We start from the raw sequence: 16,004 nt of genomic DNA, 5'->3' as shown, positions 1-16,004 counted from the left end.
ACGCCAGTGTGAAAGTAGCCTAATGTTTTTGCTATCTCTCTGATGGGTTTGTATTGTTTTTTCAGCCTAATGATGGCTTGCTTCACTGATAGTGACAGCTCTTTGGATCTCATCTTGAGAGTTGACAGCAACAGATTCCAAATGGAAATAGCACACTTGAAATGAACTCTGGACCTTTTATCTGCTCATTGTAATTGGGATAATGAGGGAATAACACACACCTGGCCATGGAACAGCGGAGAAGCCAATTGTCCCATTACTTTTGATCACTTAACAAGTGGGAGGCACATATGCAAACTGTTGTAATTCCTGCACCGTTCACCTGATTTGGATGTAAATACCCTCAAATTAAAGCTGACAGTCTGCAGTTAAAGCACATCTCGTTCGTTTCATTTCAAATCCATTGTGGTGGTGTATAGAGCTAAAAATGTTAGAATTGTGTCGATATCCCAATATTTATGGACCTGAGTAATTAGATCTCCCCTCAGTCGTCTATTTTCTAAAGTAAATAACCCTAATTTTGATAATCTTTCAGGGTACTGTAGTTGCCCCATTCCAGTTATTACTTTAGTTGCCCTCCTCTGGACCCTCTCCAGCTCTGCTATGTCTGCCTTGTTCACAGGAGCCCAGAACTGTACACAGTACTCCATGTGTGGTCTGACTAGTGATTTGTAAAGTAGTAGGAATATGTTCTCATCACGGGCATCTATGCCCCTTCTGATGCAACCCATTATCTTGTTGGCCTTGGCAGCAGCTGCCTGACACTGGTTTTTGCAGCTTAGTTTGCTGTTTATTAAAATTCCTAGATCCTTTTCCATGTCAGTGTTACCGAGTGTTTTACCATTTAGTATGTACGGGTGACTTGCATTATTTCTTCCCATGTAAATAACCTTACATTTGTCAGTGTTAAACCTCATCTGCCACTTTTCTGCCCAAGCCTCCAATCTATCCAGATCCCTCTGTAGTAGTATACTGTCCTCTTCAGTGTTAATTACTTTACACAGTTTAGTGTCATCTGCGAAAATGTATATTTTACTATGCAAGCCTTCTACAAGATCATTAATATATTGGAGAATAGGGCCCAATACTGACCCCTGAGGTACTCCACTAGTGACAGTGACCCAATCTGAGTGTGTGCCGTTAATAACCACCCTCTGTTTTCTATCACTCAGCCAGTTACTTACCCACATACAGATGTTTTCTCCCAGTCCAAGCATTCTCATTTTATATACTAACCTTTTATGCGGTACAGTGTCAAATGCTTTTGATGATGTTCTATCATCATCCACGCAAGTCAGCGGGGCTGTGAAAAAAAACATAACAGCACATGGACGGCATCCATGTGTGGTCTGTTCTTCACTGATGGCTGCTAGGAGATGCTATGTGCTACTCTTCAGTTTCTCTTCGTGTGTGAAAAAGCCTCAAAAACTGATGACATCTGCACGACACAAGTATTTAACAGATTTGCAAAAAACACTGAAGCAAAACTGAGGGAAAAGTGTCAGTTTTTCTTAAACAGACAGCACACGTGGAGTCTGTTTTTCTTGCACACCCATTCTTAGGGAGTGTCATGTGGAAAAATCAGACCTAAAAGGTGAACGATGCAATTCTAATTTGCATCCTCCATTGGCCCATTAACTATAATTGATCAATGCATACTTTGAGTCCGAACCATCCTGGATGTAGCGGGACAGTCCTGGATTTCGGCATCCGTCCTGTAGTCTCGGGAGGGTTGCAGCCGGTCACAATTTCAACTGTTCCAAGGACGCAGATACAACTGAATACAATGATAAGGCAGGGAGCCGTCAGCTCCCTGAGGGTCCATTCACACGTCCGTAGTGCATTGCGGATCTGCAATACACCCGGCCGGCACCCCCATAGAAATGTCTAGTCTTGTCCGCAATTGCGGACAAGAGTAGGACATGTTCTATTTTTTTTCAGGAGCCACGGACCGAAAGATCAGGGGCGCGCTCTGGAAATTCGGATGCAGAGAGCACATAGTGTGCTCTCCGCATCTATTCCGTCCCCATAGAGAATGAATGGGTCCGCACCAAAATTGTGAAACGGATGCGGACCCATTTGCGGACGTGTGAATGGCAGGGATCTCAACTCTCCCGGAGGTTCAGGGAGTCTCCCGCTATTAGATAGTGGCTCCCTGACACCCGCATGTGAGACAATATCTCCCGGAAAGGTTTATCTCAGTCAGATAGCAGAGCAGAGATATAAGAGAAGTGACAGGACAGAGTTTACATTACAGGTTGAATTAACCCTTTAGGGTCAAATTGGCTTCTCAAGGAGATATATATATGTTAAAGGCATCCCTTCTTCTGTCTCATTCAGTAGCTATATAACTATTGAGAGAGATGCATTTTTTTAAAAATACATTTACACATTTACCCTCCATTTTAATTATATTATTTACCCCAGTGTTAAATTCACACCCCCTGGATGCTTTAATCATATACATATAAATATGATAATTTGGGGCAGGGTAATGAGCCCAGTCCTCCGCACCATAGAGCAAAGTGTGCAGATACTGCATATGTATAGAAAATGTAATAAAAAGTTCGTGAAAAAAAAAAAAAAAGAAAACCTCCCTGAAATGAGACGTGCACCTCCCTGAAATGAGTTTTTGCAGGTTGGGATGTCTGGAATGGAGCCTGATCCACCATACCCCGTCCTGAGTAGGAGAGAGCAGAAGCAGGTGGATGATGTGCTCTGTTCATCAGGGGAAGGAGGCTAGGGGGCAGCCGTATTGTGAGGGGCATAGCGGCTGTGCGGAAGCACAAAGGGGACTGGGCGGCATTGTGTGGTGTTAGAGGCTTAGTGTAAAATAACATTGTGTGCCGCACATCTTGCCCCTCCTTGGCCATTTCCTAAGTTGGGGGGGTATGTCGGTGGTCAGTCCGGGTGCTGTCTGTTCCATGCATGGACAGCACTCGATCCTTCATCTAAGGGGTCATGCACACAGCCATAGCCGTATTTGCGGCCCGTGAAACACAGATACCGGCATTTTGCAGAACGGAACTTCCGTCCCTCTATAGAACTGTCCGCAAAACGGACAAGAATAGGACATGTTCTATTTTTTTTGCGGGTGCCACAGCACACAGTGTGCTGTCCGCATCTTTTGTGGCCCCATTAAAAATAGCACTTATGGTCATCCTTTACTGTGTCTGTAGGCATGTCAATACAGTTACTGCTTGTGAGGGACTGTGCGAGCGGATATAACTATATAACCCATAATGGCAGCACACAGTCATCTATTATATACCATCAGCTTGTACAAATCCACCTGCAGGTTTCATATTGTAAAAGTCCGCATCTGCTACTTCCGCCAGTAGTGAACATGGCCGTTCAATTCTCTTACTGGCAGCAGGTCACTGTACCGGAAGTGTCCGACACGAAACCTGCTTCTGTGCTGCGAAGTTCCTGCGATGGTAAAGTTCCGCCGTGATCTGATCGCTGAATGGCAGGCTCCCTGTCGCGATGATCCCGATACCGCTGGTCGTGGTGGTGCTTGGAGGATGGTGTGCTATTTATCTGGCTGACACGTTACTGACGGTGAGGGGGCCGGGGGCTCAGCCCCTCCATTACTCTGCACTGTAACCATGATATAGGCTGATAATACTGCACGTGTTTCCTATAATGCCTGCGCAATGACAGCACGTCTATAGGGCAGAGGAACAGCACACCTGACCATCCTGATTAGCTTCATGTCTGCTGGAGCCCCCTGGTGATGGGGGCATTTTCAGATCTGAACTATTTGTCTTGGAGATAAGCGGTGCCTGAGTTGTTTGCATTGACAGGTGCTTATCTCTTCCACTCTACCGCAATAGTGTGCATGATCAGGTCACATCCGGTTTTTGTGTGCCATCACAGGAGTAGATAGCCGAAAATGACAGAGTTGTGCATCTGTCACACAATGGCCGTCAAGGATGCCCAATAGACCTCAATGACTTATAGTGGGGTCTGTCAGGGTCCATCATGGTGTCCGGCATTTTGTCACAGGGACCTCACGCAAATCAGCTTTCATTGTTAAAGGGGTTGTCTCACCTCAGCGAATGGCATTTATCATGTACAGAAAGTTAAAAGGGTTCTCTGGGCTTTTAATATTGATGCCCTATCCTCTGGATACGTGATCGTCGGGGGACACCCAGCATCGCCGCTGATCAGCTGTATGAAGGGAAGGCGCGCGCAGTGCCGTCTCTCTTCCTGTTCGCCATAGACATAGCAGCAGCGAGCAGGAAGGGAGACGGCACTGCGCGCGCCTTCCCTTCATACAGCTGATCGGCCGGGGCGCTGGGTGTCCCCCGACGATCTGATATTAATGACGTATCCAGAGGATAGGGGATCAATAGTAAAAACCCAGAGAACCCCTTTAATACAAGGCACTTACTAATGTATTGTGATTGTCCATATTGACCATTTATTAAAAACTCAAATAATGTGATTGAATTTTTCAATCACATTATACACTGTTTCCATGGTTACGACCACCCTTCAATCCAGCAGCGGTGGTCGGGCTAGCGCACTATAGGCAAAATCGTATAGGCTCCCGTACCTGCGCAGTGGCCCTAACCCTGTGTATAATGTGATGGAAAAATGAATCAAGCCAGCAAAGGAGGCAGTATTCCCAATCCTAATACATTAGTCAGAGCCTTGTATAATAGGGGTTGTCTGGTTTTCGATATTGATGACCTAGCCACTAATAACATATATGTACTGTAAGGATGGAATAAAATTATTTTTTATTTTTTGCAAAGATATTTCTTCATTTGAGTGCTGTGATTTACAGAATGTAATCATATCAGATCGGCGGGGCCTGACTGGTGGACCCCTCGTGTTACACTCTGTCTGCTCCTTCACATTGAAGTGAATGGGACGACTTGGTTATAATGACACCTCCTCGCCGCTGCAATGTCGACATCTGGCAGGTAAACTGTGAAGAGAAGGCAACGCTCGTACAAGCTCTGCGTTCTCTTCAAACAGCTGATTGTGGGGGTGCTGGGAGTTTGGCCCCCATCAATCTGATTTTGATGAGCTATCCTGAGGATAGGTCCTCAATAGTGTTGAGCGAACTTGTGTTTTAAGTTCGGCGTCTAAAGTTCGAGTTCGGGTTATCGAAGTATCCCGTTATGGTCCATGGTAGCGGAATCCATAACGGGATACTTCGATAACCCGAACTTTAGACGCCGAACTTAAAACACAAGTTCGTTCAACACTAGTCATCAATATTGAAAACCGGCCAACCCCTTTAACTTTGCATGATAAATGCCATTTATGAAACAACCCCTTTAAAGGGAGTCTGTCACCTCCATATGGCCATATACAGTGCTTACATGGCTCTGTAGCACACCTATACAGGATTGTAACGGTACCTTTGTTCTTTTCCTTTAGACTTTCACAAGCAGGAAAAAGGAAGTTTAATTCATATGCAAATGAGCACTCGCAAGTGCCCAGGGGCGGCGTTCAGTGTGTAGGTGCCCAGGGGCGGTGTTCAGTGTGTAGGTGCCCAGGGTCGGCGTTCAGTGTGTAGGTGCCCAGGCTGCTCTGCTTTCTTTTCACTTTACTCCTCCCCAGTCTCTTCCTTTGTCCGCCCTCCAAGTCCTTTATGTCATCGCTAGGTCCGGCCAAGATCCCACGCCTGTGCACTGCTTCGCCGGGCTGGGGCATGCGCACGGTGATGCCCATTGTGGGCACTGCATCGCTTCACCTAGTGCGCATGCCCTCGGCCGGACCTATCGATGAGGCAAGAGACTTGGAGGGCGGGCAAAGGCAGAGGCTGGGGAGGAGTAAAGTGAAAAGTAGGCAGAGCAGCCTGGGCACCTACACACTGAACGCCGCCCCTGGGCACTTGCTAAGGGGTCATTTGCATATGAATTACACTTAGTTTTTCCTGCTTGTGCAAGTCTAAACAAAAGAACAAAGGTACTGTTACAATACTGTATAGGTTTGCTACAGAACCATGTAAGCGCTGTATATGGCCGTATGGAGGTGACAGACTCCCTTTAAGGCTATGTTAAAGGGGTATTCCCATTTGGATATTTGTGGCATATCTATAGGACTTGTTGCCATAAATATCCGATAGGTGACGGTCCCACCTCCGGAACCTGCTCTTACCTCAAGAATGGGGCCTGCCGTGGAGAGCAAGCTGCACAAAGGCAACTTTTTGCTTTGCCATTTTCGGAAGCCCTATAGCAGTGAATGGAGGGGCTGCTGCACGTTCATGGCATCCTCCCCCGGGTGCGCTAGCAGTGAATGGAGAGGACGCTACATATGCAGAGCCCCCCGTTCAGTTGGGATGTCTTCACTAGAGAAGCTTTTTAATGGGGGATCTGGAGTGATAACCGTCAACTGCAGGATCGTTATCGTTCATGGCATAGATTGTATGATGGTCAGTGTGCCTAGCGTCTGGTCCTCAGTTCAGAGACCATCGGGGGGAATTTTTAAAACCTGTCAGTCTTAATCCAAAGTGCACCCGCCTAACACATCATTGGCTGCCCATGTGCCACAAAATCCAATCTGTGCCAGCTGCGACAAGTTCTGGTGTAAGTGATTTTAAACCTGTCATGCCACGGGAGTCCTCGTTCCTACCACAAACCCAGCCCCATGTTTAGAGATATGTGACAAGTTGTACATATTTGTGGAAATCATGGCTTTCCCCAAAATTTGAGACTTTCCTTTTCATGACCGAAAACGGATGCAAAGCACTTAAAGAGAACTCGTCATCATATTTCTTACTTAGGCAGCAGATGGCATGTTGCTGGTGGGCACTTTAGGCTTCTTTCACACTTGCGTTGTTAATTCCAGTATTGAGATCCGGCAGAGAATCCCAATACTGGAATTAAAGGGATAGGTTTTATTTTTGTAAATCAGGATGCATCCGTTCTCTTAGGATGCGGTTGTGTGAAATCAACACGGAAACAAACGGATGCGTCACTAAATACATTGAAAGTCAACGGTTGACGGATCCATGCATCCTGAACGGATCTCTTTCCCTTCAGAATGCATGGGGACATGAGATCCTCAATACCAGAAAACAACAACGCAAGTGTGAAAGTTGCCTTATGCACACAGTTTTTATTAACGCTGACCATAAAGCTGTTTTGTGCTCTATCTGGGACCCGGAGACACTGCCGCGATCTTGCCCACCTCACCGTTAGGTGGCTGATGTGAAGGCAGCTATACGCCCCGGTGACTCCAGGTCCTACACTGAGCTCAGGTCAGGCCCAAATTCAAACTTTTATTCCCCGAAAAAGGCTTTATGGTCAGAAGGAGACAATGTAATGTGCCCGGTAATATGCCTCTTGCTGCTTAGTCTACTTTCACACTCGCGTCTTGGCTTTCTGTTTGTTAGATCCGTTCAGGGCTCTCACAAGCGGTCCAAAACGGATCAGTTTTGCGCTAATGCATTCTGAATGGAAAAGGATCCGCTCTGGACAGAGGCGTACATAGAAATCACTGGGCCCCATAGCAAGCATCCGAATTGGGCCCCCTAACCCCGCCTACTACCCACCCCTGGCCCGTCCCATCTCCTGTCCTGGCTCCTCCCATGCCACACCCCCATTAAAGAATCCCTAATGCCCCCCAAAATGCCCGGGGGGGGAAGGGGAAGGAGTAGGAGAGCACACTGTCCACTATGAGCCCCCTAAAATGTTCAGGACAGTGTGCTTTCCTTCTACTCCTCTCCCCCCTGGGCATTTTGGGGGGCATCAGGGGTTGGGGGGCTCATAGAGGACTCAGGAGGGGGGTCAGGCTCATAGAGGACAGTGTGCTTTCCTCCTACTCCCCCCCCACCCTGGACATTTTGGAGTAATGGGGGCATTAGGGGTTGGGAGGCTCATAGAGGACTCGGGGGGGAGACTCAGAACAGTGTGCTTTCCTCCTACTCCTCCCCCCCTGGGCATTTTGGGGGGTAATGGGGGCATTAGGGGGGCTCATAGAGGACAGAGTAGGAGGAAAGCAGACTGTCCTCTATGAGCCCCCCAAACCCTTAATGCCCCCCAAAATGCTCAGGACAGTGTGCTTTCCTTCTACTCCTCTCCCCCCTGGCCCTGGGCATTTTGGGGGGCATTAGGGGTTGGGGGGCATATACAGAACTGAGTAGGAGGAAAGCAGACTGTCTTCTATGAGCCCCCCTCACTATGAGTTCTCTTGCTGCCTGGCAGTGGCAGGCAATGCTGCATTAATCTATCCCTTCCCGTTCCCATACACAACAACAAACCAACCACGGCACACCAACCAATCAAGGGACTCCGTGTCCGGTCAGGAGCGGGCAGGCAGGCAGACCTTCAGGCTGGGGCTGGGCTCGGTGCAGGGTCAGGTCAGAGAATGAATGGGTTTAAGTGGCGCCCGCTCCTGCTGCCTGCAAACACTGGCCAATCAGCAGCTGCCTCTTTGTGCTGCAGACTTGTGCTGATTGGCCAGTGTGAAAAGAGAACACGCCTGCAGCCTGGCCAGGAGAATCCAGTTCATGCAGTGAGGCAGGTTAGGGCTCTTTCACACCTGCGTTGTTGTCTTCCGGCATAGAGTTCCGTCGTCGGGGCTCTATGCCGGAAGAATCCTGATCAGTTTTATCCTAATGCATTCTGAATGGAGTGAAATCCGTTCAGGATGCATCAGGATGTCTTCAGTTCCGGAACGGAACGTTTTTTGGCCGGAGAAAATACCGCAGCATGCTGCGCTTTTTGCTCCGGCCAAAAATCCGGAACACTTGCCGCAAGGCCGGATCCGGAATTAATGCCCATTGAAAGGCATTGATCCGGATCCGGCCTTAAGCTAAACGTCGTTTCGGCGCATTGCCGGAGCCGACATTTAGCTTTTTCTGAATGGTTACCATGGCTGCCGGGACGCTAAAATCGTGGCAGCCATGGTAAAGTGCAGTTGGGGAGCGGGGGGAGCAGCATACTTACCGTCCGTGCGGCTCCCGGGGCGCTCCAGAGTGACGTCAGGCCCCCCCAAGCGCATGGATCATGTGATCGCATTGGACACGTCATCCATGCGCATGGGGCGCTCTGACGTCATTCTGGAGCACCCCGGGAGCCGCACGGACTGTAAGTATACTGCTCCCCCGCTCCCCGCTCCTACTATGGCAACCAGGACTTTAATAGCGTCCTGGGTGCCATAGTAACACTGAACGCATTTTGAAGACGGTTCCGTCTTCAAATGCTTTCAGTACACTTGCGTTTTTCCGGATCCGAAGTGTAATTCCGGCAAGTGGAGTGCACGCCGGATCCGGACAACGCAAGTGTGAAAGAGGCCTAATACAAGACGGGAGGGGGGCGGGGCCGCCGATCAAAGACTAGTGCCGCGGGTCCTCTGCGCCTGCGACACAGTGTGTGTAGTGTACTACTAGTACTGGCTAAAATAAACGGAGGGGGCGGGGCCTTCCCTGCGCTCCGGGCCCCCCTGCGCTGCGGGCCCCATAGCAACGGCGTGGTCTGCCTATATTGGCGGTACGCCACTGGCTCTGACGAAACTAAGCCAAACGGATCCGTCCTGGCACCGAATGTAAGCCAAGGGGGACGGATCCGTTTTCTTTGACACAATCTGGCACAATGGAAAACGGATCCGTCTCCCATTGACTTTCAATAAATTTCATGACTGATCCGTCTTGGCTATAATAAAGATAATACAAACGGATCCATTCATGATGGATGCATGCGGTTGTAATATTGTAACAGATCTGTTTTTGCAGATCCATGACGGATCCGCCCAAAACGGGAGTGTGAAAGTAGCCTTAGCCATAATGTGATGACAGGTTCCCTTTAAGAAATTCCTTTCTGAGCCCTAATGCTTGGACATGTTGGAGTGTGCGCTCCTGTGTTTTCAGTGAAATGCGGTAATATTTTTTTCATTACTGCAGCAATCAGTACGTTACATACGTGTAAATGAATGTAAGCTCACTTGCCCTTTTATTGTTGTTGTTCTAATAGTCCTCAAAGACATACAAGAGCTCATATGAAGAATGGCTTTCTACACTTGGACTCAGCATCTCTCCGTTTCACATCCGCTGGCAAACCACAATTTTTAACCGGCTTTTTTATAAATTGGGAAGATGGAAGCCCTACTTCCTATATATATGGTAAGCGTCTGTATACCTGTCATATGTTCAGCGTCCTGTTTTTTTGTTTTTAATTGAAGCTGCCTCAAAAATTCTCCGATTTTTGTCAGAGGAAGCTACAGAGTGCCATATGTGAACAGGCTGGTGCACGGTTGCACCCCTCCGAGATCCATATGTCTTAATGGGGCATATGAAAGGGATTCACTTTCTGAGTATCATCTTTTTGATCTTTTTAAGGGAATCCGTCTCCATGGCAGACTGTGTTAACATAAAAACAAGCCTAAAGTATATTTCCTTGCACTCGGCTAATGTTCTGCACAATTTGCACGCAGGGCACACTTGAGCAAGCGTTAGGGGTGCCGCACAGCTAGTTCCTGAGTACCAACTATCTTCCCTTTTGTAAAGAGCTCCACATCCTGGGTACAACCATTGAGCCATAGGATTGGCCATCAAAGTGTGTCCCCGTTATCAGTCCAAATGGCTCATTTGTACAAACGACTGTGCCTGTTACCTCAGCTCAGCCCATTCACTAGATCTACATCACTTGCCTTACATGCATTATTGATGGTGTGCTGGATTGCACAGATGTTGACCACTAAATGTGGGGGAGAATTACGAATGTGACTGCACCATGGGCTTGGGCTTTCAGGAGCAATAACTATCTATCCAAAGCATACACTGAAAACAAAGTGCACCCTCTATGGTTTTCTGTATCAGGACGTAATAAAAACATGTGGTCCTTAGAAGGTCTTAAATCAGGTTTATACCTCAGATGAAACACAGCAGATAAATAAAAATGAAGACAAAATGGAAAAGTCATGTGTGGAAAACTAAGCGCACCCCATGAATCAATAGCCTTTAGTAGCAATACGAGGAGTGTTCAATAAGTTATCTACCTGAATATGAAAACTTTTCAGTATAACCCCCCTCGACTTCAACACATGTGTTCTACTTTGACTCCAGTGATCAGATGCCCTTTGAGTAGAAGGAGACTTCATGCTGCTACAGGAACCCTATTACTGCCCCTTTGACTGCGTTATCATCAGGAAATCGTTGCCCGCGCTGAAATTTCTTTTAGGTTCCAAAAGAGAAAGTAATCGCTGGGAGCCAGGTCTGGACTGTAGAGTGGATGGATAATATTCATACTGCCGCGTTCCATGATAGCAGCTCGTGATGTACGAGACTTATGAGCTCGTGAAGCAGAAACACTCTCTTTGATTGCCTCTCGTAATGCCTTCATTGTTGAAGTTGAAGCATAGATGTCTCCAGTAATTGTTGTCTTGTGTGGCATGAATTCTAGTAATAAAATGTCTTCTGTATCGCAAAAAACTGTTGCCATGGACTTTCCAGCTGACTGCGGCACACAAAATTTCTTTAGAGTAGGTGACCCCCTGTGCGTCCATTACTCTTGTTTGGCCTCAGGATCATGGTGGTGGACCCAGGTTTCATCACCCGTAATAATTTGAGAATAGAAGTCTTCTGGATTTTCTCTAAGCATGTCTAAATTTCCTTGGCTAAATTGGTAGTGACAAAGGAAGAAAAGAAGCCTTAAAAAAGTCCATGAAAGAATGATTGCTGTATATGGTGATGATGCACCTTCCTACTACCAAGTAAAGTTTTGGGCCAAGCAGTTTAAATGGGGTAAAGAATCAATTGAACATGACCCCCGTTCAGGGCAACCTGTCGAAGCATCTTCAGAGGAAATGTGCTGCAAAGTGGAGGCCATAATTCTGGAAGATCTTCGGGTCAAAGTCAGTGTTATAGCTCATGACTAAGGCATTACAGTTGGCACAGTTTCCATGATGTTTCAATGATGTCAAAGGTCAGTTCCCAGTGTGTCCCACGAATGGTGATGTCTGGGCAAAAAAAATTGTTGACAGGACTATTTTTTCCGTTATGTATAACGGAACCGTTGTGTGCCTCCATAGACATGTATTAGGATGGAGCAAAACGGAATGACTCTTAAAGGCTTCCGTTTTGCATTCCATCCTAGAATTCAGTTATAACGTAACCTAGAACGTAATTCAATAACGCCAATGTGAACCCGCCCTAACTGACAGAACATGCTGGGGTAGATAACTTATTGAACACCCCTTGTAACTTGAAGTAATCCTGTTCTGTAAGATTTTATCAGTCTCACCTGGAGGAATTTTGGTCCATGCTCTTCTTTACGGTGCTGCCTCAGTTTATTGAGGTTTGTGGGCATTTGTCTATGCACAGCTCTCTCAAAGGGGTTGTCTCACTTCAGCAAATGGCATTTATCGTGTAGATAAAGTTAATACCAGGCACTTTCTAATGTACTGTGATTGTCCATATTGCCTCCTTTGCCAGCTTGATTCCTTTTTTCATCACATTATACTCTGCTCATATCGAGGGGTTATAACCTCCCTGCAATCCAGCAGCGGTGGCCGTGCTTGTACACTATAGGTAAAAGTGTCTGTGCTTTCTCCTGTAGTCTACAGCCACCTGGAAACGGGGAGTGTGATGAAAAAATGAATGAAGCCAGCAAAGGAGGCAATATGGACAATCAGTACATTAGAAAGTGCCTGGTATTAACTTTGTCTACACAGTTAATGCCATCTGCTGAAGTAAGACAAGCCCTTTAAGGTCCCCCCACAGCATTTCAGTTAGAGTGAGATCTGGACTTTGTCCCATAGCATCACCTTGATTCTTTCCTTTTCAGCCATTGTGTTGTAGGTTTGCGGGTATGCTTGGGATCATCATCCTGTTGCATGACCCAATTTTGGCCAAGATTTAGCTGTTGGGCAGATGGCCTCAAATTTAAATCTAGAATACGTTGGTGTACAGAGCACTTCATGTTTGACTCGGTGGCTGCAAAACAAGGCCAAATCACCACCCCTCCCCCACAGTGGTATGAGGTTTTTTCCAAACGTGGTGTTGTGCATTATAGTTAAACATCTCCACTTTGGTTTTGTCTGCCCAAAGAACCTTAGGGGAGATTTATCAAACTGGTGTGAAGTAAAACTGGCTTAGTTGCCCATAGCAACCGATTCAGATTCCACCTTTCATTTTTCACATCTCCTTTGGAAAATGAAAGGTGGAATCGGATTGGTTTCTATGGGCAACTAAGCCAGTTCTACTTTACATCAGTTTAATAAATCTCCCCCATTGTTCCAGATGTCTTGTGTTTTTTTCAGCTGCAGCTTTGTTAACTTAGGGTCTATTCACATGTCCGTAAGTGTTTTGCAGATCAATGGATCCGTGGATCCGCAAAACACGGACACCGGCAATGTGTGTTCCGCATTTTGCGAACCGCACATCGCCGGCACTTAATAGAAAATGCCTAATCTTGTCTGCAATTGCGGACAAGAATAGGACATGTTCTATTTTTTTCGGGAACGGAATTGCGGACCCAGAAGTGCAGATGTGCTGCCCCATAAAAATGAATGGGTCCGCAATTCCGTTCCGCAAAATGCGTAACAGAATTGCGGACGTGTGAATGGAGCCTTAAAGCCATGCTGCCATATTCTTTTTAGAACATGAACGTGACCATTTATCATTCTGGCTGAGGCCTGTAGAGTCTTAGATGTAGCTCTTGGGTTTTTTGCAACTTCTCTGAGCATTTTATGGTCTGACATAAAAATGAATTGCTGGGATGTCCACTTTTGGGAGGATTGTCAGCTGTTTTGAATGTTTTCCCTTCCATTCAACTTTCCATTAATATGCTTAGGCTACTTTCACACTAGCGTTCGGAGCGGATCCGTCTGATGTTTCATCAGACGGATCCGCTCCGATAATGCAGACGTTCGCATCCGTTCAGAACGGATGCGTCTGCATTAAAACTTAGAAAATTTTCTAAGTGTGAAAGTTGTCTGAGCGGATCCGTTCAGACTTTACATTGAAAGTCAATGGGGAACGGATCCGCTTGAAGATTGAGCCATATTGTGTCATCTTCAAGCGGATCCGTCCCCATTGACTTCCATTGTAAGTGTGGACGGATCCGCTCGCCTCCGAACGGCCAGGCGGACACCCGAACGCTGCAAGCAGCGTTCAGGTGTCCGCTCACTGAGCGGAGGCTGAACGCTGGCAGGCGGATGCATTCTCAGTGGATCCGCATCCATTGAGAATGCATTGGGGCCAGACGGATGCGTTCGGGGCCGCTCGCGAGACCCTTCAAACGGTGCGCACGAGCGGACACCCGAACGCTAGTGTGAAAGTAGCCTTAGATATAGCACTCTATGAGCAGCCAGCTTCCTTAGCAATGACATTCTATGGCTTATATCAGCGACTGTCTTCTGGACAACTGTCAAGTCAGCAGTCTTCTCCATGATTGTATGGCCTACTGAACTAGACTGAGGCACCATTTAAGATCTTAGGAAACCTTTGCAGGTGTTTTGTGTTGACTAGCTGATTAGAGTGTGACACCATGAGTCTACTATGTTCAACTTTTTCCCAATATTCTACTTTTGAGTTTTCATTAGCTGTAAGCCATAATCGTCAACATTAAAAGAAATAAACACTTGAAATAGATCACTCTGTGTGTAATTAATCTATATAGAATATGAGTTTCACTTTTTGAATTGAATTACTGAAATAAATAAACTTTTTGATGATATTTGTGCAGTCTGTTGGCAGTAAGAGAATATGTGCCGGTACTACAACTCTGCAGGTGTCAGGGCTACTTATGGATCCTTTCTCTTACACTCCAGGTTCAGCTTGGGCATGGTGTTTGGGATCTTCGCCATGTTTGGATCCATGATTCTGTTAGGGAGGACACTGATACAGACCCTACATCAGATGATGACGGATACCCCGGGGCCCCAGAATGATCGCATGCTTCAAGTTGTGGTCAGTATTGATTAAGTCCATTATAACTGTCCATCACGTACTGCATTTATCATCCCGTATCTGACACTGAATTATTTTGTGACTAAATTATTATCCCAGCTCTCATCTGGAATATAACGTCAAGAGTTCTTTCAGTGATAGGTACCCTTTAAATACCCCTATGATGCCAGTTGGGAATTATCATGTTTGTAAAATGTGTTCACTGAAAAGTACATGGCGTTAAATGTCACCTGTCGCACAACGCATAGATCATTTAGAATATATCAAGGAACATCACTGTACAGTAGACACGGTGATCAGAACAGAGATGAGAAAGTCACAGCTTCAGCGAGTCCAACACCATCTCCAGTGAAATCCACAACTGCAAAAAAATACCATAAATAGTTTGGATTTTGCTGCAGTTTTCTCATTATGAAGAAAAGCACCAGACAATCCCCTTGTACTCCTGTGGTGATACTTCTGTGGTCCTCCAGTGATGACTGGACCATGTTTTGGTTGCAGTGGTCACACATGGACATGACACGTCATCACTGGAGACCAGGAGAGAGAAAAAACAGAAGTGTCAGTATAGGAGCGCTATCGGATTGGTAGGAGCAAATACCGCAAGAAGTCTGTGCATTTCCGCACCAGAAGGCCAATTTGGCAGCAGAAGACATCTGCCACCTGTGGATAATTTATGTTTGTCATCCACATGGCTGGGCTTGTAATCTGCTGCATAGTTTCTTTGCATAAACCGCCATGGATGATCTGCAGTATTTTGGCTATGTGTGGACGCAGCATTTTATTTTTATAGTCACATTTATGTTGCTTTAGCTCACCTGAGCTATAGGTGGTGTCTGCTATAGCCCTCTCCTGAGGTGACTACTCCTTGGCTTCACTCTTCTTGCACTAAAGAAGTCTTTTTGCCACTAGTGTCTGAACATTTCCTTCTCCAGTCGGCGAGGATGCCCACGTTTCCTAAAGCGAGCAGCTGTTTATTGTATTTTTTAGTATGGGCCATGTATGTGCTTGTACGGACTGATCTTGCACACGTTCCCTTCCCCAGTACCGAGAGAAGCATGTAACATATAATAAGGCTCCTCCACGAGTGCAGCCTATGGCCGCCCATCTGTCCGTGCAGCTGCCAGTGTAC

At 46.6% G+C, this 16,004-nt stretch overlaps 1 protein-coding gene across 1 annotated transcript in view; it reads left to right on the top strand.

Moving 5' to 3' along the window:
* The first annotated feature begins 3,415 nt into the window (after positions 1-3,415).
* The window catches only part of MBTPS2 (membrane bound transcription factor peptidase, site 2), a 71,985-nt gene continuing 59,396 nt past the window's right edge, over positions 3,416-16,004 (top strand). Inside the window, exons 1-3 of the mRNA XM_040423658.1 lie at positions 3,416-3,561; positions 9,936-10,084; positions 14,734-14,872. Coding sequence (XP_040279592.1) covers positions 3,487-3,561; positions 9,936-10,084; positions 14,734-14,872 — 363 coding nt within the window. The 5' untranslated portion in view covers positions 3,416-3,486. The remainder of the gene's footprint in view (positions 3,562-9,935; positions 10,085-14,733; positions 14,873-16,004) is intronic.

The sequence above is a fragment of the Bufo bufo genome, chromosome 3 (assembly GCF_905171765.1).
Source record: "Bufo bufo chromosome 3, aBufBuf1.1, whole genome shotgun sequence".
Lineage (NCBI taxonomy): Eukaryota > Metazoa > Chordata > Amphibia > Anura > Bufonidae > Bufo > Bufo bufo.
The sequence above is the reverse complement of the archived record's forward strand: the minus strand, read 5'-3'. Positions and strand labels throughout refer to the sequence as shown.